The sequence below is a fragment of the Gymnogyps californianus genome, chromosome 3 (assembly GCF_018139145.2).
Source record: "Gymnogyps californianus isolate 813 chromosome 3, ASM1813914v2, whole genome shotgun sequence".
In the NCBI taxonomy this organism is placed as follows: Eukaryota; Metazoa; Chordata; class Aves; order Accipitriformes; family Cathartidae; genus Gymnogyps; species Gymnogyps californianus.
This window is the reverse complement of record NC_059473.1, coordinates 45,891,835-45,918,440: the sequence shown is the minus strand read 5'-3', so window position 1 is coordinate 45,918,440 and position 26,606 is coordinate 45,891,835. Positions and strand designations below refer to the sequence as shown.

At 40.0% G+C, this 26,606-nt stretch overlaps 1 protein-coding gene across 1 annotated transcript; it reads left to right on the top strand.

The window, feature by feature from the left end:
* The first annotated feature begins 692 nt into the window (after nucleotides 1-692).
* TSNAX (translin associated factor X) lies at nucleotides 693-25,961 on the top strand. Its single transcript, XM_050893628.1, has 6 exons — nucleotides 693-736; nucleotides 2,864-2,971; nucleotides 6,281-6,395; nucleotides 8,067-8,197; nucleotides 22,329-22,456; nucleotides 24,127-25,961. Exons 1-6 carry the CDS (start codon nucleotides 721-723, stop codon nucleotides 24,499-24,501), a joined length of 873 nt encoding a protein of 290 aa, XP_050749585.1. The 5' UTR covers nucleotides 693-720; the 3' UTR covers nucleotides 24,502-25,961.
* Nucleotides 25,962-26,606: the final 645 nt, after the last annotated feature.

The following is a 26,606-nucleotide window of genomic DNA, read 5'->3' as shown; positions in this document are numbered from 1 at the left end:
CGCTTGGTGCTGGCTACTCCGGGCTGTTGACGTGCTCCGATTCACCTCGCGTGGAAGGAAAGCACCATGGTCCTGATATGCCAGGGAAGAAAGGGGCAGTAAGGAGACACAGAGTGGGGAGAGCGCCTGAGAAGGAAGGAAGGGGGGTGAGGGGAAGGCGACATGGCAGCCACTTTCTGCGGGTCCATGCTGAGGAAAGTCGATGGGACCAACGCCACCGCCCCCCCCTCCGCTCAGCTGGTCGGGCAGGGCGGTGGCGGAACACGCCAGCTGTCAGCGGGGGCAGCGGGCAGGTAACACCGGGGCTTCCCGCCGGCCGCAGCTCTGCCACCCAGCCCCGGTCTGACAGCGCCGCCGCCCCCGCCCCAGCACTACATGTCCCGTCGTGCCGCGGGCGCGGGAGGCCCCACGGCGGCGTCGCAGACTAGCTGCCCATGGAGTTGCCTGCTCGGAAGCACGGCCCGGCCCTCGGCGCTGCCCCGATTTCGCGGGCAGCAAGGCCCGATATCACCCTCCGCGACGCCACAGCTCCGCACCGCGCCTCCCACGCCGCGGGCGACGGGCCGGCGCGCTCCGCCTGTACGGCGTCTTGCCGTCAGGCACCCCCGCGGGCGCCCTGCCGTGGCGCCGTTGCGGCGGGCGGTGCGGCGGGGCCCTGGCGGCGCGCGGGGCGGAAGCGGGTTGCCGGGGGGACGCGGCCTGGCTCGGTGGGGCACCGAGATGAGCGGCAAGGAAGGTGACGGTGGCGGCGCGCGTACCTCTCCCTCCCCCCCCGCCTCCCCGGTCCGGCGGGGGTTGGAGCCGGCGGCTCCCCGGTGCGTGGCGCAGCGCGGCTGCGGCCCCCGCCGGAGAGAGGCGAGTACCGCGGCCCCCTGAGGCTCGGTGCTGCCTCGCCGCCGGAGCGGGACTGCCCGCTGCCACCTGACGGGCAGGGGTATGGGCGGGCGCCTCTCGGGGCGGGCGGCCGATGCGCCGCCTGCCGCCGCCGTCGCCGAGGGGCGGTCCGGCCGCAGCTGGCCGGGGCCGGCGGCTGTGCGGGCCCTGAGGGGCCGATTCAGCTCCCTGAGCCGGCAGGAGACAGAGGCGTGAGGAGTTAGAGCTGGCGAAAGGCGGGGGGAGGCCCTGCAGCTAGGAGGGGGCGGAGGGGTGAGCCTCTGCCGTGAGCCGGTGCTTCCCTTCAGCTGTGTCACTAAACTCTGCCCTTACACTGACAGAGACCATTTCTTCAGAGGTGTTATCTGTAAAGCCCAAGTGAGAAGGCAATATGTCAGTGACTGTAGTTTTAGAAATCTTCGTCCTTGGTAGTAAAAAAGTAGTTGCTACAGCCAAAAGCTGAGTGTGTGTTAGGCCTGTAAAGTGCTTGTAGCAGTAACTAATTTTCAATAACACAGTACTCGCTTTGTGGCCTGTGTGTTGGTTTAGTCTAGGCAGTCACGCAGACCTCCCTTCGGCCAGAAAGTAGGCTCTGCAACAAGGAAGCTGGCTTTTTTAATATTAGTTTTTTATTTTTTAAAATTAAGGCTAAGTTACTGTTATTGCAGTCTGTGGTTTTCTGATATTCAAGTTGTTGGTTATTCAGTGGAACCTCTTCTTTCTCTCTTCCCCCTCCCTCCCCACCCCACCCGGACTTCAGGAGGGCCTGTTTTTTCCTGTAGGTCATTATGATGTTCCCAACTTTCGGAATACTGCAGAGAGTTTAATTCTCTGCACTATTTCAGGGGTTCTGTTTGTAATGTTTTCAACTGCTACAGGAAAAACAAAACCCTGAACTCATGTCCTAACAGAAAAGAAGGAAAAAATGATTTTCAGTTTCCTCTTTTAGAAAGTAACTACGCCTACTTCTGGTTTTGGTTTGGGATAATAAACAATTAAACAGAAACATTTTAAAATCCAGTGTTCGTCTGTAACTTTTAAGTAGCTTCCTTTTGTTCTTTTAAGGAAATTGAGAGAACTCCACATATTCAAAAAGGTATGCTTGTATGTAAGAGTTTGCCAAATTTTGGCCTCTGTTAGGAACACAAAGTGTACAGCTGTCACAAAAAGGAGGTAGCGAGAGGGAGGAATGGTTAAAACATGAATGACACAATGAGTCAGTCCTAGGTGAAGGAAGGACAAAAGGAAGAAACAGTACAAAGGGTAAATCAGTAGTAAAATACAGTCCAAAAGAGATGAGTTCTGGGTGAGGGTTTGAAAAGGGAGGCTAAGGAAGAGGTATATAAGGCCAGTTGAAGGGAACAGCTATATCAGGGTGAAAAGAGAAGAAACTGGTTAATGGGCAGAATGTAAGGATCTGAGATGCTATGCTGCAGGAGCTCAACCTGCATACCTGGATAATGGTAGTCTACTTAAATTATGCCTTGTTTCTTTTTCTGGTTACTGAAGACCCATGACATAAATAATTACAGTAATGAAAAACTTGTAGTTTTAATGATTTCTGTCAAGCTGAATATTTAAATAATTAAAAAAAAAAAAGGAAGGGAGGGGGGAAAAAAAAAGGTCTACTCGTGTAAGCCCTTGCTCACACAAGGATTTCCATGCAGCCATTCCTTTACAGAAAGGAAACATAAAAGGGTGTGAAGACCTTACAAAAAAAAAAAAAAAAAAGGACTTAGGATCCTACCACACTCCATTGAAATTGGTAGGATTTTTTCTAATTTTCACTAGGAATGTGGTGGAAAAAGTAGCATGCGAACGTGAAGATGACATCAGTTGGTAATAAGGTTCATCCAGTTATCTTATTCTATCCTGTAAAATATGGCTACAGTCAGGACTGCTCTGAAGACAGCATTCTGATGCTGCTTATTCTCTGGCAAAACTACTTTATATTTAGATACATTTTTTTGTGTGTATCTTCTATTAATAGGATCGGGTGGGTTCAGAAAACGAAAGCATGACAATTTTCCACATGGTCAAAGAAGAGAGGAAAAAGAGAATGTTAATCCATCTTCAGCTTTGATGACATCTTTTAAATGTAAGTAAGCATTTGGAAAGCCAGATTATGAAAACATGTGGTGTAGAAATTGCTGGGAAATTACTAGTATTTAGTGATGGAATAAACCAGCTTTCTCTGGGGGAGAAACTTGAAACTAGTTGGACTCATACTTCATACATTTAGAGCTTGGTGTTTTGCTTTTTGTGCAATAGCGTCCTGAGAGTGGGATGTCACATAGCTCCACCTGACTCATGAGTTGCTCCCTTTTTCATCCTACCTGCTGTTCCCCCTCCCCACCCTGCTTGTGCTGAACCTGATGCTAAGCAAACTGTGTAAGTGTTCAGCCAGACAAAAGGTGACCGGGCCCTTTGGTGGCAGAAAACTGTAAGGTCTGCAGGGGTGTAATGTAAAATCTGAGCCATGGGGACAAGAGAAGGAGATGGCTACCTTTGGGGAGACTGAGAAGGCTCTTAGCTGTTGACCTTTGCTCTGGTGCATAGATGACTAAGCTACTTTAATGTAAATCTGGATGCATTGATTTGTGAGTTGGTAGCTGTTTATACATGCACTTTTTAAAAATAAGAGTCTAGCTAACTAATATAGACCTGTATGTAGACACTTATTTCAGTTTGAGTGCCTTTTTAAAATTGGGTAATATTTCGGTTTCTTTAAATAAGCAAGTGTAAACTTCTCTTGAACCAAATTGTTTTTATAGGATTTTGCACAAAACTAGATTTAAACTCCAGTAAATTTAGTTGAACTTTCTCGTTAGACAAGCCTTAACAAGGCAAAGTTGAGCTTCAGAATGAGAAGCCTTGACAGAAGAAGGAAGGAGACATGATATGGGAAACAGATTAATTCTTGGTGTAAAATTTTCCCCGTCCCACCTATTTTTTGTGAAGCTAAGGAGGGTGAAGAAGTAAGAGCTGGTCAGCTGTTATAGATGGTCACTTCAATATCATATAATTTCCTTGCTTTCTTTAAAACAGATATTTCTTTTTTACGGTGTAAGTCAGCTTGGCAGATGATTAATTTTGACCTCTGAACTTTTATATTGAATAACGTACATACACTTGTGCTTGAATTGACTAGTGCAACTGTACTTTCAACTTTAATTTTTCACCCTTAAGCATATCGGTTTATCATAAGGTTGCCATTAATTCAAATTCAGAACAACACTTGTTTCCCTCCTTTCCCATGAGATCCAGTCAGCAGCATTTGGTTAATTTCAGAAAGGATGTAAGGGACATGGTTTATTCAGCTTTTCAAAGATCCACTCGTTGTATTGCACTAGTGTTTTTAAGCCCCAGACAGAGACACTGGTGGTCTTTGTCTCCATGTCAGGCACAAGTGTTAAGAAAAGGTGTGCTCCAGATGGCTTATAACTGAGCAAGCTGTGTAAGGTGAACCAGAGTGGCGCACTATTTCTATGTATGTTGCTTGAATCTAAACAACTTAATGTGTGAAATTAAATGGTTATACACATTTTGCTCTTTTTCATCTCTTTGGAAAAATGTTGTACGTGAATTGACATAGTTATCTGTTGGCACCAAAGATTTCTAGAAAACTAATGAGCAATTGTCTTCTATAATAATAATTAATCAAAACCCAAGGAGTATTCAGTTACACCTTTTTTTGCTTAATACATTTTAAATATGACAGCTCGGTGATACAGAGAGTGGATAGTATCTTGGTTTGTAAGGTTAAGATTTATTAAGTGTTATTTTTAATGGTCTGGTTCTGCACCACCAAAATCAATAGAGTCTGAGTCTTTGCTTTCAGTGATAGATTAGACATTAAAGTGGAATGTGTGGAGGAAATGGCTGTGTGGTCTCGATGTGTTAGCCTGGGGAATCCCCTGAGTTCTAATCCTTTGCAATTTTAGGCAACAGTACAGTAGGTTTTCTTGCATCCTTTTAGGCTAAAGATTACCGTATTTGTCCGTGTTTTACTCCAGGTCACAAAACACTTCCTAGTAGTCCCTAACAGGTTTAAAAACTAACGTAAAAGTCTAAAAGCCACAACTGTCCAGAAGAGATTGGGGGCACTGCTAATATTGTAGATCTTCGGAATAGTGAATTTCCTGGTAGATGAAATTTGTAAATGGTCATTGGAAGTGTCATATATAGCATCCTACGAAGAAAAATGCCAGTCACCCTCCCTCAAGTTCCTGTCACTATGATCTGAGGGAAAATTTCTTCTTGATGATAATGCAGTGGTGGACTTGACTCTCAGAATTTGGAATAGACACCCCAATCAGACATGTGAAAGATTTAAAACATCAGTAGGAGCATTTGTGACTTATCTTCACGTTTCAGAAGAAGATTGGGGAGAACAGAACAAAATAAGAGCAACCAAGTTTTTATCCGGGCGATGAGAAATAGAGTTATTTTTGTAGCTTCATCTAAACTTTGCTTGCCAGGAAACTGCTGCGCTTTCTAAAGGTTATTCACTTGTCAGACCCTTTAAAAATGTAACCTCTTAGCTTTTTTCACCATCTTCTCACACAGACACTAACACCTCAGATAGTTAGGCAGGAAATGTGTTACATTTCTTAGAAGTATCTATTAATGGTGTATTTAGTGGAATAATGGTCTATAAAATGTTAATGGTATCTGTGAGACTTTCATAATGTTTGACTGTGATAACCAGATACGCATCCTCTCTTCTGTGTTCATTGTAGTTAGAGAGAATTTATATCAGTAAGTCAGAAATCTTATTTTAAGTAATTGATCTCACTTGCTTTAGTACTTCTAGTTCTTAGGGATATTAAAATACTTGACTTTTGGCCAAGTCTAGTTGGGATGTGAAATGCAACCTTTCTTTTTACTAAATGGTGCATTTTTAATAGTATATGTGCCTTAGTCAAATGTCTTTTTTTTGTTTGTTTGTTTTGTTTTGGAGACTGGTGAATCTTATTTACTAATGATTGTAGGGTTTTATTTTTTAATTTATCTTGCTGAATTTGCATGAAATTTTAGGTCAGTTTCCTGAACAGCAGTATTGCAGAATAGATTTTACTAGTTAAACCAAGTATTTTACCTTAAAATTGTTTGGGCTGCCTTAAAGCATCATCAGGGTTGATGTATATTTAAATCTGACTTATTAAACAAAAGTAGCATTAATGATGAATTTTGCAGCTCTGGCAGGTGGTAGGCAGTGGTGGCCTCCACAGCCATGTCCCATGCAGGAGCAGCTGCGCTGCCCACCTTGAGAAAAGGCACCCCAGGGAAAAGGCTGGTGGGGCTGGGGCCCATAAGCAGTTACTATAGCACAGGGTCTCTGCTCTTCACCTGCGCTGTATACATGTGATAACCGTGCTTGTTACTGTAATGATTGACTCTGCAGCGTTTCAGCTGGAGCTTGACACCAGGCATGATAAATATGAACGGCTTGTGAAGCTCAGTCGTGATATAACTATCGAAAGCAAAAGAACAATATTTCTGCTCCACAGGTTTACCAGGTGAGTCACATTGAGAATGAAAGTGTTCATAGAAACCTAGAAGCTGCCTTGCAGTGTTCTCTGTATTTGTGATTAATAACTGCAATGTTCTGTTGAGAGGAGTTTAATTAACTTCCCATAAACATCCTTTAGGGTGGATGTGAGCTAATGAATGCACACTTCAGTTAGAGAATTAAAAGATGCTGGTTCAGGTTTCTCAGTTGGTTTTATTGACATATTAAACAGGATCAGAGTAGTAGATTATAACAGCAGATGAGAACTTTCCAGCTTTAGCAAGCTGGGAGAGAAGAGCATGCGCCCTTTCTTCATGTTAGCTGCCTCTGCAGTTACTTCACCATTTTGGTTTTTGCAGCCCCACCTTAGGTCATCAATGCAAAGAGGAGATGACCTGGGTTCTGTTTACTTCAATACATACTGCAACCTAAGAGGCTTCTGTGTGAAATTTTGAGCTTCTACATGTTTTGTGTTCTCATGAGCCTTCAAGCAATCTTTGGAAGCCACAGACAAACTAGAAGAATAACAGGAAAATTTGAAGCTTTGCATAGGCTGTTGTATAAAATGTTTACTGTATGTGTCAAACATTGCTCTTACATGTTACAGTTATAACAGCTCTCCCTGTTCCTTTTATTTTTAATTTAATTTATTTTTTTGTTACCTATCAGTGCATTTGTGGTGTAGTAGTAACTATTTATAGTTACCATAGTAGTAGCAGTTATAAATAGGGATTATGAAGTTGCCCTCTTTTTAACTTCATCGTCTTCTGCAAAGAGGCATTATGATAATTCTAGTAACCACTACAGCCTTGACTGTAAATAGCTATTCCCACTGCAGGGGCTAGATAGCTGGGAACTGGTAGAGGAAAGAACAACAACAAACTCCTCCTCTTTACTCCGAATTTTAGATTCCTGTTTTGTAAGACATTCCTGTTTTTGTGAGAGTGGAAGCTTTCTGTGCTGTATTTTTATTTCCTTCTCCTTTGCTTTTCGCTATTATTGTGGCTTTACTTTCAGAAATCTGTTTGCTTTTAAATGTTTTCTCGAGACCAGTGTGTCAGTATTTCCTTAAATAGACTGTAAACTAATATACCATATAGATTATTTGGGGGTGGGGGAAGTTTAAAGGAAACTGGATAAACTAAACTTTAAATGCCAAGTATATATTGTGGTTGTGAATCAGATATTTCAGCTGTTCCTGAATAGCATGGTCCATAATTACTTCCTTAAAAAAAAAAATCACATGTAGAAGTAGATCATGTATTGTATTTTGCAATACTGTAATGTACTGCAAAATATTGATTTTTTTTTTTTTTTTTAAGAGGTTGAAGGACTTCTGCAAATACTGCTAGTTTTCTGGAATACTTTTTTGAAGCCTTTGCACGTGTTTCTCATTGTTCTTACTTAAGCAATAATTAAAATTCTAGTCTGGAATAAACATCATGCTAACAGAACTGTATTTGGCTGGCTGATTATTTTCATGGTCAGAATCTACAGGATTTCAGAATCTGCAGTAGGTACCAATGAAAGTTAAACTGTTTCTCATTCCAATATCAGCTTTGCTTTTTCCTGAAGCCATTGAAGATGTATTGGTTAGTAAAAGAAAATGTGTAATATTTTTTAACTGTTTGCTCATGTTCTGAAAGCTGCTCTTTCAGTTTCTGTTTTATGATTGCAGTGCTCCCAATGGGGAAGAAATACTAAATGAATCTGAAATCAAGCTGGATGCTGTCCGACGGAAGATTAAGCAGGTTGCACAAGAACTGATTGGAGAAGACATGTATCAGTTCCACAGAGCTATATCTCCAGGTAAATTATTTTAAAATAGGGAAAGTATGCTATTTTGCACAAAGCTCAGTTTCTTCTTATGTAGCAGTGGTTCCTCTTCATGCCGCAGGTCTGAATTTGTCACATTTCTATGGTTATAAATCAGGACTCAGATTAATCTTTGTTGTTGGCAAAGTTAGCTCTGGTATTAGAGAGGCTATTGCCCTACAGTTGTCTTATCATTGCAGTTAAACAAAGATTTAAATTTACAAGTGGAAAAATTTGGACCCTGACCTAAACTGAAGTTGGGAGTAGTTCTAATGAATGTACTGGCTGGTCTTCTCTGACTGAGAGGAGTATGTGCAACACACTCATTTACCCCACCTGAAGGGTTATAATTTCTGGGAGGAGAGTGAGAGTGACTATCTTGTGAAATGATCCCATTTTGAGTTGATAAAGTTCATGAATTAAAACCCTTAGATTAGCATTTTCTTTTTTCTAAAGACTCAGAATGTGCTTCTGCCTCTGTGTTACAAGCATTAAATCAGAGTTTATATCTGTTTCAATCACATCTTTTTCTGTTCCTCTCTGTAAATAGCAGTCTTTACTAACATCCTTGAGAAACTAAGTCCCAGTGCTTTCATGACTCTTGCTGTCAAATCATATTTCTTTGCTGAATCTTTGCTGACAATCTGAATCTTACCTAAAATTGTTATGCCTTGTTTGTGGCAATACATGAGTAAAATATGTAACTGCTTCTTTGACATCTTGGTCATGGCATAAAAGTGTCTTGTGTTTATCAGTCTTGTTTTAAACATATTGGCAGCCTGTATATCTTTCCTTGTTCAGGCAAGGCTTCTTCAGCTGAGGAGAGCTGAAGATTTCCCCTGAATGATTTAATTGTTTAAAAATGTCCATAGGATTGATTTGATAAACCAGCAGCAAATACATCTATATAATTTACAAGACAGTGCACAGGTTAACTTGTACTTAGGTCTTACACAAACTTAAGTTTGTTAAGAGTGAGACAGCTCTTAAGTGAAAGCTCAGTTTGGCACTTCTGAACCAGAAGGAGCTTGCCATGCTAGTCTTCAATGGCTCTAATTTAATTCCACAGTCCTCTTACCTGTGGTGCATTGGGTTGTTCAAATTAAATATAAGTAGTTATTCTTAAAGAGCCACTTAATCTGTGTGCATCTTGCTGCTATTTATAGCTTAGTACTGTAATGAGGCAATGAAAAGAAAGAGATAATTCAAAAATCTTGACGCTACAGATGACCTCAAACTCAACAATACTAGTCCAAGTATATTACGAGTATCTTGACATGCTGAAAATGTGTTTGGATTTTCATTTTAAGTACTGCTTATAAAAGCTGAAAATCCTTGCATTCAGTTTTACGAACAAAAATTTTTGAAAGCTTAATTGAGAATTGTAAACCTTGTCTGAATAACCCCGGAAGTTTGTAGTCCCGTGTGAGTCATATAATGCTATCTATAGAACAACAGCATTTGAGGTCTGCTACGTCATGAATCTTTGTGAGACCTCATGATACAAGCTGTCAGCCTTGCCATGTGAGCAAAATTGTTATGGGGTAACCAGTTACCCTGCATCAGCTGCTTCACCTGAACTGTCTCTGTTTTCTTAGTATGTGTCTTTGTGTGGGTAAACTCAAAGAGGCATACCTACCTCTATTTTTACTGAGGAGCAGCTTGCCTGGAATTAGCTTGTATTCATCTCAGACGTAATAGAGTATGCCTACATAGCAGACATACGGAAACTTATCGTGCAATAGCTTCTGTGTGTACCCATGTCTTATAAAGCAAGTGAGCAAACCTGATGCTAGGTTTCTACTTCCACATTCTCTCCTATGAGTAAAAAAAAATTACTGGTTTTGGTTTTTAAAAAATACATCTTTTCCAACCTGAAAAGTTAGAGTTTTTTTTTTTAATATGAAAGATATGTAAACTTAAGCTAGCCCATAGCAACCTGAAAATAAAGAAATTAATGAAAAAATTTCTTTTCAGGTTTGCTTTGTATATTTGGTAAATACTCATACACAGTCAGCTACACTGATTCTCCTGCATAATCAATTTCTGACTTGCATAAACGTATCTGTTAATATCAAAATGGACCTGAATAAACTCTTTAGAAAACAACTGAAAATATGCTATCAGAAACAATTCCGCATTTCTAAAACTTTTCCACAGTGTTTTAAATCTCAGCCTCTTAAAATGACTAAGATGTATTTGTCCATTGTAGAGCAGGCTAAATTACTATAGACCTCTAGTAGAGGAAGTTAGAGGCCTGCTGCATGTGTATGATGACTCAATGCATCCACAGCTGCAGAGCTTTTAGAATAGAATAGACTATTTCAGTTGGAAGGGACCTACAACGATCATCTAGTCCCACTGCCTGACCACTTCAGGGCTGACCAAAAGTTAAAGCGTGTTATTAAGGGCATTGTCCAAATATGACAATATGCCAATGTTTGGGGCATATGCCCAATATACCCCAGGCTTGGGGCATCAACCACCTCTCTAGGAAGCCTGTTCCAGTGTCTGACCACCCTCTCAGTAAATAAATGCTTCCTAATGTCCAGTCTAAACATGCCCTCACGCAGCTTTGAACCATTCCCATGCGTCCTATCACTGGATACCAGGGAGAAGAGAGCAGCACCTCCCTCTCCACTTCCCCTCCTCAGGAAGCTGTAGAGAGCAATGAGGTCACCCCTCAGCCTCCTTTTCTCCAAACTAGACAAGCCCAAAGTCCTTAGCCACTCCTCATAGGACATTCCTTCCAGCCCTTTCACCAGCTTTGTTGCCCTCCTCTGGACACATTTAAGGACCTTCACATCCTTCTTAAGTTGTGGGGCCCGGAACTGCACACAGTTCTATATACAACAGCACATCCCTAACACTTGCATGGGACTTGGGGTGAGATTGTCATAGAATTAAAGAATTTTCTTACTACAGTCTTAAGCCAACTTAATAGAATGAATCTTATTGACCTCCCTAGGTAAAAAGAAAGGATGGCAAAGAGGTATTAGTACACTAAATAATAAGGGGGAGGAGAAGTAGACTCTGTTGTCAATCTTTCCAGCAATCAGGTGTGCAGTCTCTCAAACAAATGCCTGAACTTTGCAATTTTGTGGACAGAACTAAAAGATAGAAATACGCAGGCCTCCATTGCATTTCTGGAGTTAGAACTGGGAATGGCTGTACTTTTACCTTTTTCCTCTCTTCAGGTGACATGAATAAGTGGCAAGTCTGTGGAATCTCATCAGTTGTATAATACTGCCTGGCCCTGAGATCTCCCCATTGTTTCTGTAATTAGGTAGTTCTTGCCTCATGAAGAAGACTGTATATAAAATCCAACTGAAATAAATTGCCTTCATTCCATTTCTATAGGTCATCCACAGCGTCTACTTAAATTCTAGCTCTTCTACATGATGCTCCTCTGTGAGGGGAGTTTGTGCCAGCTGGTGTCCATTGTGCATGTTTTGTAAGGGCGCGTGTTAGAATATACGCGTGTCACTGAGAAGATGGGAAATGCTTTTAGGCATTGTTTAAATGAGCTCGTGTGTATGACAAGTATGAAATGCAGACTTTTAGCCAGAGCTTTACTCTTACCTTGTTCATTAAATCCTCCGCTCTCCAGTTAGTCGTTGGGATGGCAAAAAAAGGAATATGCAGGCTTAAAGACTTGTAGATCTTGGTCGTGCTGAAGCTAGGATCAAGGAGGTGTCAGAGATGGGAAGATGCTTGATGTCAGGATTATGAAGCTGAGATAGAAAACCTAGAGACATGAAGAATGAGGGGACAGTTAGATAAAAAGCAACTGTGAGAGGGAATGCTTTATTCCCCCTGCCTCCCACTGTTTATGAAGAACTGTAATTGGGAGGGAAACAGTGATAAGAGTTAAGAATGTTGCTTTTAGTTTTGTTTTTAAGTCCAGTGTTCTTTAATTGTTGCTTTGCTTTTTTCACAGTGGAAAAAGTTTGCATGCCTTTTCGAAAATAAATGTAGCTAGGAAAAGTGCTAGATATTTTGTCTTTATGTATTTCCTAGAGCTGTAAGTCTTGACCTTCCTTTCACCTAGTTTTCAATTCTGATTTTGTATTTTAAAGAAATTCTGGACAACTAGTTAAAAAGCTTTTTATGAACAAAAACATTGTCATTAAACTGCTTTTTTCTTCAAAAAAGAATAAAGAAACGCCTCTGTCCCATATCTCAAAAGCAGCATGTCCAATTAACCTCAAACTTCCTAAAAATATTCTCCTTTGTCTTGAAACCAAACATGAAACATCCTCCTGTTCCCCACCCTGCCTCTCACAGAAAGAGTAAAAGGGATCAAAACTGGGCTTATAATGGAAACCATTGTAGCAGCCTTAACTGGGGTATCATGACTGTCTGCATAATAAAGCTGCCTAATACACATTTTATTCAGTATAGTAACTGTTAGCCTATAAATAGAAGAGTGCTATGACTATAATGCTTGGGAATATTGTTTGCCACTTGTAATTGTTAAATGCTTTTTTTGGGGTTACTCCAAGCAGTTGTTCTTTTGACTTGAAGATAAAACAATTCTGGCAGAGCACTAAAGGAGTTTCATGCTTTCCCTCATTAAGAATAGTGCTAATGGCACGCAGGACGTTTCCCCAAAGGACACTTGCATGAGCTCAAACACTGAGTATAGCACTAATTGAACAACAACAAAACCTGATGACTGTTTTCTACACGTTTCTTAACAGTACAGATTGTCCCAGGGGATGATTAAACAAGCAAACAAAGAGATACTGAAATAATGAAGTCTTTTTTTTAATGTAGACCTCTTCATTTGTTATGTTAGAATGTTCTGCTTTGTTGATATTTTTAAAGCTTTACTATTTGTAATATAGAATTCCTGCTCCTTTGCCCCACTTTGCAGTGTATACCTCATATATCCTGTGAGGAAATGTGTACTGTTTCTTTAAAATTGTTGTGAGACACTGTGCAAGAAAAGGACTGAAAAAGATTGTATGAACTTATGAAGGGGAGGAAGAAATTTTTCAGGATTTTATAGATGTATATATGTGTGTTTGGGTATTATATATATGTATTTAACTCTAAAATAATGACAATATTAATAGTATACAGGAATGACCTGTATGAGCCTGAAAGACAAGAAAGAGGATGCTCTGCAACATGTTAGGATTTATGCAATTATTCTAAGCATGTTCTAAATGTACTCTGCATAAATGCAAAACTTGTGTAATACAGAGGGAAACTAAGATAGGTTGGCATTGTGTGGGATTGAATGGAGTACCTTTTAAACACGATTTTGTTAAATGAAATCTCTAGCTATTTGAAGACTTACTCAATTTTTTGTCCCTTAACAATAAGGAGAGAATTGTAAGGCTTTTGAGGTGTTAAACTATTTTCTATAGGGCAGCTTGACTGAAAAACCTCTTGGGAGTGATAGTTTTTAACTATGTGTTGATGTTTTTAGAATGAGGTCATTAGGTTCTGCTAGGAGCAAGTATAGGTGTGGTATTATCTTCACAGCTGATAGCCTACATAAGACAAAACATGGAATGAGGAGCCCATAATTCTTCTGGGGCTCCTCCAGTAGTGTGGTGTAGTAGAGTGATGATAGTAGATGCAACTAGAGCATTGTTGGCTGACCTTTCTGTTTGCTGTGTGCCTGTGCTAGCAGCAGTGGTGAGTGGAGTGCTGTGCACAGAGAAGCCCATTAGCTCTTTATCATGTCTGCACTTGCTCTCAATAGGATTAGATGACGAGGCTGTAAAATGTCAGCACCTTGTCAAAACTATTGCTCTGTGACTGCTTCTGATGATGATGATGCGGGAAATTCTGTGTAAAAGTTCAGCATTGACGCAGTCTAACACATAATTTATCTTGTGCAGGCACTATTTGTGTTCTGAGAGAATGATATAATGGAACTTATTTCTGTCTCCTGCCTTATGCCATTTAGAGTCACTTTAGGTGTGTAATCATACTGCAATAAACTGCATTGCTGGATTGGACAAAGTCAGTTGAGTCTGCGTGGATGAAAAGGAAATACTTTAATTGTGCTAGAATACCATTTTTTAACTGCAGTATGTAGGGCCACCAGACATGCTGTAAGAAATGCTGTGGAGATGAGTGAGGTCTGTCCAACCAGGCCAGATTTAGATTACTGATTATTTAAGTAATATTGGGCTTTTTGGTATTGTATGAAGGATTCGGATTAGAACACAAACTAAAGGAACTATCCACGTAATGATGTCTGTGTTACCTGTTTTTTTGTTCTTAACTTTTTCACTCATAATGTGGAAAGAACATCTCATACTTGAGCTGTGCTAGCTACCTTTGTATTTGTAGACACCTATGTATTTCTGAGATAATACCAAGGTAGAGAACTATTCTGCACATCAGGAACATTAGAAGTAGGACATTTTTTTCTTCAGAAAGTTTAAAAACTGTAATAAAAATAGGTGGCATATTTAATTGTAGGTTGGCGATACAAAGGAAGAGCTTTTTACCGCATGAGGAAGGTATCATGAATTGTAAATGTCTCACCCAGGAAAAGGCTTGAATACACCTAAAACTTGAAAGGAAAGCTATCCATGAAGGAAGCAATCAGGTTTCTGCAAGATGGTAGGAAAACATAACACAGGAACAGGATGTAACTGAAGAATTAAAGTTAATCTCTTTGCTGTTGTGGGTGAGAGGTAAAATGCCAGAAATGGAAACAAAGTTTCCTGATTATACTGGAAAGTTAACAGAATTTGCAGTGAATAAGCCAATATTTATCAGATCTAATTTTGTTAATTCTTTGTTTCTCTGTTTTGTTACTTTCTCTGTTTCTCTGATGTTCTCATATCACCAAGTGTGCCAACAAACTTTGTCAAACTGATTTTCTTCACCCTGCAAGTTGCTTATTTGAAACTTGATACCTTCAGCTTGTTGCATTTTACTATCCTTTGATTATTTCTGGTTCATGCCTTTTTTCTAGGTTCTTCCGGGTAAAGTGAAAAATCAGCAACTGCAAAGCCTCTCACTTTTTACTTTCTGCTGCAGGGTTTGTATGTCCGTACACAAAAACTTAAAACAAACCTGGGAAAATGAATGTGAATTCACACATGACCAAACAGGGCATGCACTATGTGAGCTTTGATTATCAGCTGATTCCTGAATGAGCCATTGACTTCAGCATAAGCCATAAATTCAGCAGGAGCCATTGAGGGCAGCGTAAGTCCATAAGAGAAGCTATATACAGTCTTTTAAAGATGTGTGCTGTGGATCGGGCCAAACAAAGATTGTCCTTTCCTAGTTCTAACTTAAGACCTAACTGTCCTAAAGTCCTGCAGTACTATTATGGCAAATACTGCAGTTATTTACATGACAATCTGAAACTAGTGACATTGTTTGTCTTTTAATTCATAGCTAGCAAATGGAGGAGACCTTGTGCTCTGGCTCAGCAATTTTTTTTGACCCTGCAGCTGTTAACATCAGTCATTGACAGATCAGAGCTCTCCAGCCTTTACAGGAACCAAATGCAGGTGGAACATGAAAGAAGACCAAGAAAAATCTATGAACCTTTTTTTGTTTGTTTAAAATCACACAGGAGAATGTGTCATAGAGGAACTCCATTCCAGGAAACAACTAGTATACCACATCATGATTAGGTTTTTGTTTTGCAGTCATGTGGTGAGAAATAGGGTTGGTGAGTGGTGATGTACATTTTTTACCATCCTGTATTTATGAGGATAAATGGCCACCACTGGTACTTCTGACGTGCTAGTGATTCTGGGCTGGTGCATGGAAACAACATCATCTTGAGGAGAACTTTCACTAGGGTTTGAACTGAAGAAGCTGTGTTGTGTTAGGTGCTCTTCCTTCTTTGATCATTGAACATCCTGGCTGAGTCAGAGCTTCCTTTCTTTGGTATCTTGAACACTTGCCCTCAAGGCTGTTAGTAGTGTAAAATTTGCCATCTAATTGAATGACTTTTTAAACTCTATATCAATTATCAAGGCAATTGGAAGTAGTCAAAGAGATCAGGAAGACTACTTGTCACGGGAATAGTTTGGGTTTTTTAATATGAGAAATTTGCATCAATTATTGATATAATAGTAAACCAGTTTAGACAAATCGCTGCTAGATGTAATATTCTTTATTTATATTCCATTAGTAATCAGTTCAAGGTTATTTAAAATAAGTTTTTCTGATAAATATTCACATATGGGTTTGTACTGATTACTGAAGTAATTTCAAAACTGGATTGGTAAAATGGAGCAGTTTGTTTATGTGGAAGTGGACTTAGCTGTGTTTTTTCTTTCCCCAGTTCCCTTAAAAATTCAGACTACTCGTAGCCCTACCTGCCATAATGACCCAGCTTTTGAAGTATTACTCAGTGAATAGAAACAGATTTCCACACCCCCTCCCCCCCGCAAATTTATAAGCTTTTATGGACATTTGTTCTAGTGGTTTTATTTGTATTTGTTAGTTAGTCCCATTTTATAAAATCCATCCCTGAGTGGAATTATTCTTTTAAGCCATTTTTACAACAGGATGTCCAGAGCATGCCTGTCTCAGAGGATAGCTGGCTTTATGCTTTCAATATACTGTTATAAAATTAACCTTCGACTTCACGCTCACAATCAACAAAGCAGTTGGATTGTTTCACAGCCTCGGTTTTAGTTTAATTACTTAAGTTTTTATCACTTGTGCATGGAAAGAGACCTGTGAATCTAAGGAATCATTGCCAAGTCTGCAGAGGACTTAAATGAAAAAGACTGAGGTGTGAATTGTCAGTTTCATCTTAACAGGACACTGACTGAAGCAAAATTATTTAATTTGTGTATTAATACTTTTAAATGTATTGCTTGCACTTGTTTCAGTTGATGTACCTGGTTAATTATTTGCTTATTTCACCAGTTCTCCCCTTCATTGATCAATATGCTTGTAAAAATGGGTTCTTTAAGTCTACCATCCTCCCCATATTCTGCAGAGCTTAGTAATGAGGGGTCTCCAGTTTAACTTTGGGATTTCCACAAGAATATGACTCCTTTTTTTTTTTCTGGGTTGTGGGGGGGTTGTGTGGGGTTTGGTGGGTTTTTTGTTTGTTTTTTAATGAGAATGTAACTTGCCAGCCTAAACATGATGATAACATAGAGCTGTGGCTGTGCTGTTTTGATTTTGTAATGAATTTGCAAGTGGGTAGTTTCACATGACTCGCCCTGTAAATAATGTGCCCCACCCTTCATATAGTGATCCTGGAAGAAACCTGCTGTGTATATTTTCCTGCCATCTTTCTAGTGGCTGCTATTGGCCTGTGATTCCTGCTGCACAGTTTAGGGAGGAGCTGGGGAAGAGAACACAGGCTGTCATCTGCTTGTGTCCTAACCATCAGCACAGGCTGATCTGTGAACAAAAAGACAGAGTAAGAGCAGAGAAGGAGGACAAAGGGATAGAAAGAAAATGAGTTTGAGAAGAAATAGGGAGAGAAGAAGCTTATTTGGGAAGATGGCAGGTAGCATTGGCATTGCTAAACTTAAGAACTGAGAGGCATGAAATCCATTTTAACCCATTTTTTAACTGTTGAACAGATATTTAAAGGAGGAAATGAAGTAAACAAAATTTTAGGAGGAAACTTTCACCTCTTGTTTCGTCTGTCATTCTGGGTTAAAACTTCTGTGCATTCATGCATGTACGTCTCGGGTGGAATTACATTGTTTACCCTAACCTGACTCCTGCAATTAAGGAATTTCTATTCTTTACTAATTTTTTAAATAGAACTATCTTTTCCTACCCCTTGTGCATTCATTTGACTCTTGGATTGAGTGCTCCAATAACTTGGTTTTTTGAAGAAACCTGATTTCTTGCTAAGTTTCTTAGAGAAACTGCTTAACAGTTCTTTCTCAGAGCTTGCATATGTAGGTAAGGATAAATGTCTTGAATATCAGCTGATACAGCTGGCAAAAAAGGTGCACAAACTTTCAGGCAGAAAATCTCCTCCTTTATAGATAATATGTGGTCAGAAGATATCTCAGTGTAACTTTCTAGTTCTTATGTAGAAAATAAATTTTCAAAATATAGAAGGAAGCTGTTATAGTGGATCACTGTAACTTGTCACTAGTACAAGTTATTTATGTAGAGTAAATGTAATAAAATATCAAAATACTTAAGCATTTTGTTACCTTACATCTGTAATTTTAAGAGGTGCTAGTAGAAATAATAGAGTGCTTTCAATTGCGATTTTTGATCCATGTACTAGAAAAAAAAAATTACATAAAAGGCAGTCTTACAAATTATTCCGTTACTGGCAGCTCAATCCGTAAATAAGCCAATTTTGGAATAAATCCAAAACAAGAGCATAAGGGGAAAGGTATTGTTGGATGGTGTAGTGAAATGGGATGGGGTTTTTCACCTTGGGGATTATTTGCTGAAAATAGCGGATGTCCTACCATTAATCTAAAACATAACATGTTTAAACATCCTTCTACCTGCATGTGGAAACACCTTATTTCAAGGTCTTGGGTCATTGAAGCGTCATGTTGTAGCTACTTCTGGAAGAAGGACTTTAAAAAGGGGGGGAAAAAAAAAAAAGTAAAGTATGAATATTTTTTGCAAAGTAGTTGTTACCAGGATTTGTTACCAGTCTATTTGTAATGGTAACAACTTTAAATGAGGTTTCGTAAGGCTTACTTGTAAATAGTGGGAGATAGATTCCCTAATTGTGAAAAGGTGACAGTAAATGACAAACCAGACTGTGTGCACAACATTCACATGGTGACGTTAAACAGAAGGAGCAAGGAGAAGAGTGGAACATGTCAGCTAGGGTGGGATGGCGGGAGGAAGCAAAAGTGTGTGTGTATACATACATATAAGTATGCCTGTATAAAAAAAAATACATACAAATAAATGAACAGAGAAGCCAAACACTTATACTGAAAAAGAACAAAGCGTGTGTGGAGAAGTAGTAAAGTGGAGTGAGCTGAAACTGGAAGTTATGATTGATCGAGAAAACTGTTTACCAAAAAGTTTGAGAGCTGATTTGATCTCTCTGAGAACTTGGGGAAAATGCCAAGTTGATTCTTCATATGTGATAGTCTTCTCTACAGATAGCAGAGAGAGATTCTCACAGATGTTGTCATGTTGAGTGCTGCTGTATCTGGTAGCTTACAGCGTATCCACAGAAAAAGCCAAAATTTTGTAATGGATTACTGGCCGTGTTACATCAGAGAGTAAGTCAGGAGAAGATGGGTGATGAAATCTACCTCTCTGCAACTGCTGAAGTTCTTTAGCTTAGAAGATCCTGAGTAGCTTTTATCTAGTATTCTTCTATTGCTTGTGTCCAGAATGCTTTACCTGAATTCAGTTGATTAAATTATTGTATTTAATTGGCCTTGCAGCTCCTTGTGTGTGTTCTGATTTGTGAACAGCAGTGCTGAGTGTGGCTTTGGTTGCTGGATGTTTATCCTGTTTTTCCCGCTGCTGCTGTACAGAAGCATAAAGGGTGCAGGCTGAATTGCCATTCTGAATTGCCTCTGCTCGCCTTGCAAATACATATTTAAAAGGAAAAAAAGCAGGTCACTCATCACGCTTTTGTGATTGTAATGTGGAAAGCCTTCTACAATTGAATTTTCCCTTGAGGTTACCTCTAGTTTTTTTTGGGGTATTTCCACCTTCATCTGTTATTCAAATCTATGTTCTCTTCTTTCTGATTTAGACTTTCTCTTTGATCCAGATGAAGTCTAAATTTGCTGCTCCCTGCATATCTCTGTAGGCTGAGGTCCTGACCCTGTAGAGGTCAGTTGAGGATTTTAAGATTATTATAATGGAACCAGGATTCTCCTTCTGGTACCCTTGGGTACCTCCACATTTTCTCACTTTATGCACCGGCAAAGCTATTGTCTAATCCTGGCCCTCTTGCAGCGTGATACGGCGGTGTCACCTCTTTGCTTCTTTTGAAGTGAAGCCATCCCCTTAAAATGGCTCAGAATGGCTTTGCTAGAGCCATCTCTGTCATGTTACAGTCTGTTCCTTTAACATCCTCCTTTGGCACTTTTTCTGTCCATAGGTTGGATATACATGTGCACTGATTTTGTCTTCAAAACTTCTTTTAGCTTAGTCCTGTCATGGCTGTTTGTTCCAGGTTTGTTTATGCTTTTTTCCCACTGACAGTGCCAACTTCAGTTTTCTGATTGTGAACTTTTCCCACATGCTTTCCCCAAATCTGCTCTCTGCACATAAGGAAAAACTGACAGAACCTGTGAAATCGCTGTCTGAACATTCAAGCTCTTTTTTAGATCTCACCTTTGCTATAATGCATACAGAAAATCACCATCTGCTAAGTAGGTAGCGAGAGGTAATTGTGGCAGGTGGCTGCAGGTGGCATACATCTGGTACAAGCTACATTTGTTATCCCATCTTTTATTTCCTTGCCAACACACCAACTCCTTTTGTCCCCCTGTATGCCTTGTTTTTAGAGTATAAGTTCTTTTGGACAGAGCTGTTGTTCAGTATATTCCTCTTACTGGACATCACAACCCTGTCTGGTTGATTTTTTTTTTTTTTTTCGGTCTGGGGTGATTTGTAACAACAGATGCTTTGTCCTGAACGTGAATTTCACATAACCTGCATGTTTTAAGGAGCCTGTTCACTAATTCCCACAAAATAGAGAAGTGGGAAATTCAGTTTTAAACAAGTATCTACTGTTGCTAATAAGATGAAACAAAGGAACCTTGTTTTTTTTGTGGGTGAGCTGCCTTGCTTTTGATTTATCTGCAGTCGTCTTCTCTGCATTGTGTCCTGTGTCTTTGTGAACTTGTGAAATAGTAATCTGCACTCTCCATCATATAAATGCCATATTTTAAAAGCTCCTTTATCATAGAATGGTTTGGGTTGGAAGGGACCTCTATAGGTCATCTAGTCCAACCCCCCCTGCACTGAGCAGGGACATCTTCAACTAGATCAAGTTGCTCAGAGCCCCGTCCAACCTGACCTTGAATGTTTCCAGGGATGGGGCATCTACCACCTCTCTGGGCAACCCGTTCCAGTGTTTCACCACCCTCATCGTAAAAAATTTCCTCCTTATATCTAGTCTAAATCTACCCTCTTTTAGTTTAAAACCATTACCCCTTGTCCTATCGCAACAGACCCTACTAAAAAGTCTGTCCCCATCTTTCTTATAAGCCCCCTTTAAGTACTGAAAGGCTGCAATAAGGTCTCCCCAGAGCCTTCTCTTCTCCAGGCTGGACAACCCCAACTCTCTCAGCCTTTCTTCATAGGAGAGGTGTTCTACCCCTCTGATCATTTTTGTGGCCCTCCTCTGGACCCGCTCCAACAGGTCCATGTCTTTCCTGTGCTGAGGACTCCAGAGCTGGACACAGTACTCCAGGTGAGGTCTCACCAGAGTGGCATAGAGGGACAGAATCACCTCCCTCGACCCCCTGGCCACGCTTCTTTTGATGCAGCCCAGGATACGGTTGGCTTTCTGGGCTGTGAGCGCACATTGCTGGCTCCTGTCCAGTTTTTCATCCACCAGTACCCCCAAGCCCTTCTCTGCAGGCCTGCTCTGAATTCCTTCATCCCCCAGCCTGTATTGATACAGGGGGTTGCCCCAGCCCAGGTGCAGGACCTTGCACTTGGCCTTGTTGAACCTCATGAGGTTCACATGGGCCCACTTCTCAAGCTTGTTGAGGTCCCTCTGGATGGCATCCCGTCCCTCAGGTGTGTCAACTGCACTGCTCAGCTTCGTGTCATCTGCAAATTTGCTGAGGGTGCACTTGATCCCACTGTCTATGTCATTGATGAAGATATTAAACAGTACTGGTCCCAGTACAGACCCCTGAGGGACATTGTGGGGAGCTGCTGTTCAGTATATTGCTGAGAGTAACATGATGCTTTCCTGATATTACAGAAGGTTCTGAATGAAAAATGCAGTTGGAGTAAAAACTTGAAAATGTTTATCTGCTGTGTTCTTGGTCTGGTTTTTGTACTTCAGAAGTGTGCTGTGTTAGATTATGTTTCAATGTTATTTCTGGATTATCTTAGTTTTCACTTTTTGCTAGTAACCTTAAAATAGTCTCACTTAAAAGATTTCTAAAAAAAAGAAATAATTGTGAGCATGGATCATTGCTGGAAAGTTTGAATCATTAGCTTAATTCTTCTGCTATTTTTGCAGGACTTCAAGAATATGTTGAAGCAGTCTCATTTCAGTATTTTATCAAAACACGATCTTTGATTAGTGTTGAAGAGATCAACAAACAACTAATATTTACAGCAGAAGACAGAGAAGAAACAACAAACATGGTAAAAGTTTTTCCCTTCTCATGTGACAAACATCTTTCTGGGATGGAAATGCAATGAGTAGGCTTAGTTACATTTTTGGCACCTGATTAAATAAGGCCAGTTAGTGGAATGGTATTAGATATAATTGTTCAAAACATGCTTTTTATTTTGACAAGTAGTAAACTAAATCTGTGGGATACAAGTTTATAAATTTCACATCCTTTTTATTCAGAGCAAACTGAACTCCTTCTGGTAGGGGGAAAGATCCAGGATAGTGAAATACTAGCAAACAAATGTAGAGGAGGGATTTTTAATGGCTGGGGCTGCCTGTAAGGCCTACTGGTTTATGTAGCAAAAGTTGGGGGAGACAAACGAATCCAAGGCAGGATGAACTCCATGAATGAAATCTTACTGCTGGTACTGAACTAGTCACAGGAGGCACTGTATTAATCTTCTGTTAAAATGCACTGCATAAGTCTTAGCTTGGTCATTTGTAACTTTCCTGGAGTTGATCTTGATGCTCCTCCTCAGAGGACAAGCTTGTGTCCTGTCATACCTTAGCCCTAATACCATGTCTGCTGTTTCTTGACTTGCCCATACTCCTACCCTGCCCTAAATAGAAATATTTGCATAGGGACAAACTACTGCCACCGACCACAGTAAACTGGGTACAGTTTGACTGTTGACAGGGGACAAAAGGCGATTTTGTAGTAATGTACAGAAATGCACATCCAGTGCACGTGCAAGGTACAGTAATGCATAGCACTACTGCTTTAGATGAATTCCTGAGTCTGCTTCTGTTGAAGAGACCCTACTGTAAAGCACTTCTTATTCTTTCTTCATTCTCTTGGTAAGATCTTTGCAAAGAAGCCAAGTTTTTAGCTCAAGTTCATTTGTTCTTACCAGAGGCAAACCCATTGTGGCACGCTTGTTTTAACAAATTGTGAAGTTGTTAACCCCTGCATACACACCTCTGACCAGATTTGTGAATTTGGGTGGATAGCATGTTATGGGAACAAGGGAACAGAAAGAAACCTCTGTTGTCTCCCATGTTACCAATATTTTGGCAATTAAAAGTATTGGAAACTTGGATATAGGAGCAAACTTGTAACTTTATGATGAGTTTTCTTCATGAAGTATTTTTTTAGCTATTTTAATGAGTTCAGTTGATAGAAAACAGATCTGAGAGAACTACACCTATCAGCTTCTTCTAGAAAATATGTTTTGAAATTCAAGATACTATTACAAAATGATGTGATTTTGTTTTCATAATGCAGACTCTTTTTGATTCTTGATTGCTTTGGTAGCTTTGGACAGACCATTTAGGGAAAATTTAAATCTATTAGGCTGAGATCTGTCAGCCAAAAAAAAAAAAAGCAACTGCAAATAAATGTTGGTACAAAGATGTGATAATTCTGTTTGCAAATAGAGATGGTAGAAGCTGGGTATGTTTATGATGCTTGCTAGAATGGAAATCACATCCCAAGTGGAAATGGTGCTTTCATACCTTCTGGTATGCTGGAAGGAGGTTAGTACTTCTGAAATCAGACTGTGTGGAAGTGCCATGCAATTAAATTTTCCAGAAAGTTTTTAACTACCAATTATGTTAGATAAGTTAGTGTGTGTTTGAACCATTATAGACTGCTTTTTCATAGTTCTCTGTACTGCACTTTGTTCTGTTCTGTCCTCAGACCTCCAATTCCCATGATAAACAACCACACACTTGGAGCCTGAAGGTAACACCTGTAGATTACCTGCTGGGAGTGGCTGATCTAACTGGAGAGCTGATGCGGCTGTGCATCAGCAGTGTTGGAAATGGTGACATAGACACGCCTTTTGAACTGAGCCAGTTCTTACGTCAGATTTATGATGGTTTTACTTTCATTGGCAACACTGGACCTTATGAAGTATCTAAGAAGCTGTACACCTTGAAACAGAGTCTGGCAAAAGTAGAGAATGCCTGCTACACGTTAAAAGTACGGGGATCTGAAATCCCAAAGCACATGCTCGCTGATGTGTTCTCCACCAAAACGGAATTGATTGACCAAGAGGAGGGCCTTTCTTAAAATAAGGAGACTATTGCAACTCAGAAGGGAAGAGGACTTAGAGAAAGCTTTTTAGTTATGGTTTGTGGGGTTTTGACCCTTCTCAAAGCTTTTTAGGTAGAGACATTTTTAGTTTTATCTATGAGAAGATTGTTTGCAGTGGTAATTTGTAACCAAAAATACTTTTTATGATGTGCAAGAGAACAAATATTTGACTTTGTCCTCTTGGTATGGAATTTCCTGTATTGCTCCATTGTATCTTCTTTCAGAATGACCAAAATTTCCACTGCACTCTACATCAGTGACTGTCAGTTGTTTGAGTCACCTCAAACTGTTGTGGTTGCTGTTATCAATTTTCAGCAAGCACAGCAGGGGAAAAAAATATAGTTAGGTACTGTTTTTTAGCATTATCCATAGGTTTCTGCTGACCCGTTTTCTGAGTATTGGGGTTCTATACTCATGTCATACGTAAAACAATGCACCTATGTATGTGTAAGTTCGTCCCTTGACTTGAAACTGAGGTGGTCTCAAAGGTGCCACATAACTTAAGTTTTCTCTGATTAATGGTTTTGAGCATGAAACTGAAGCTAAGTCAACTTTTCACCAATTGATAATGAAGCTAATTGCACCAGGTAAATACTACTGTGCACCCATTATTTTGGGGCTCTGTTTAAATTGAGCTCTGTTCATGTTAACACTGGTACTTCACAGTTTTGACATGAGCTAGAAAATCCATAAAAAAAAAATTATTGTGGAATGTATTGGTTTACAATTTTTGTAATACAGTTTAATGCAGAATCTGACATCTTTCTGTTTGTAGACAAAAGCAGAAGACCTACCAAGTATGTTTAACATGAATAATTTGGTGTTAGGACAAGCAGTTTTTGGCTAAAACAAATGCGGTGTGGTGTTGGAAGTCTCTTCTCCATTGTTTGTGCTGCCCTGAGGACCTCCAGTGGGGTTGAACTGGTACAAGTGAAAAAGCGCTAGCCAAGCTTTAAATATCCGTTAGCAGGAACTATATCATGTGCATGTTCCTATGGAAAGGAAATTGCAAACAGAAATAAGGCAGACATTCTGACTTCCACATTTATCTTTGAGGTGGGTATGTCACCATTGGCAAAAAATCAGGGCTTTCTGCCGGTATCTGAAGTTATGAAAGTCTGATAATGTACATTATGCTAAAGGAAAACAGATAAAACAACATGATCTTTAGACTCCAGGAAATAGGCCTCCCAACTGCAATTGAAAATACTGCATGTTTTTTATTTCCACTTCCATATGCTGTGATGCTGCCAATATTTTTCCCATGAGCACGTCCTGAGTAGCTGGGATCATTTGATATATGGATAGGAATGGATAAATACATTTGTCCCATTATTTCCATTGTCTCCACATAAAGCAATATGTGGTGGGTTGAACGAGGAGTAGCTTTTTTCCTATTGTTTAATACTATTTTTTACAATAAATTGTGAAAAGTAGTCACTGCTTGTACGTTGGTCCTTTTGCCTGTCGGTCCCAGCGGTAAATAACGGTGTGAGTTTCCCACTGTGCAGGACTTAACTCCGAAGTTCCACTCCATTCCTGTATTCATATTTTGAGGGGCACTTTCTAATCCTGAATCTCTTTTCTCTTTCTCCCTTAACTTTATTCTGTGAAGTCTAAAAACTAGTTAGGATAGAAACTTCATGTGATCCTCTTGAATTAAAAAAATGCAAAGGATTCAGATGACAAAACAACTTTATCACTGGAATAAATCTGCAACGGTACCCACGTTTTTACATCTCTCCTTGTTTTTGCTCTACTTTTTTTCTGATGGGAGGAGGGGAAAGAAAGGAGAAGGATACTTATTAATAAGGAATGGGTCTGGGTTTTTTTTTCCCCAGAAATGTAGTATTCCCCAGAATGTAGTATTTTAGTTGATGCAGGTGAGAGTATAGTTCTGTGTCTTTTGGCACAGCTAAATTTACTGCAAATAATTGCTTGTTGAGTGTATGTGTGTGAAGCAAAAGCAGATACTATTAGAGGTATTGTGTGATATTGAACAGAGGTCTGTCTCTTGTCTGTCCTAGCAGCTATTGGGTGGAATTTAAAAATTTTCATGGCACGGTTTGAAAAGGGATGAG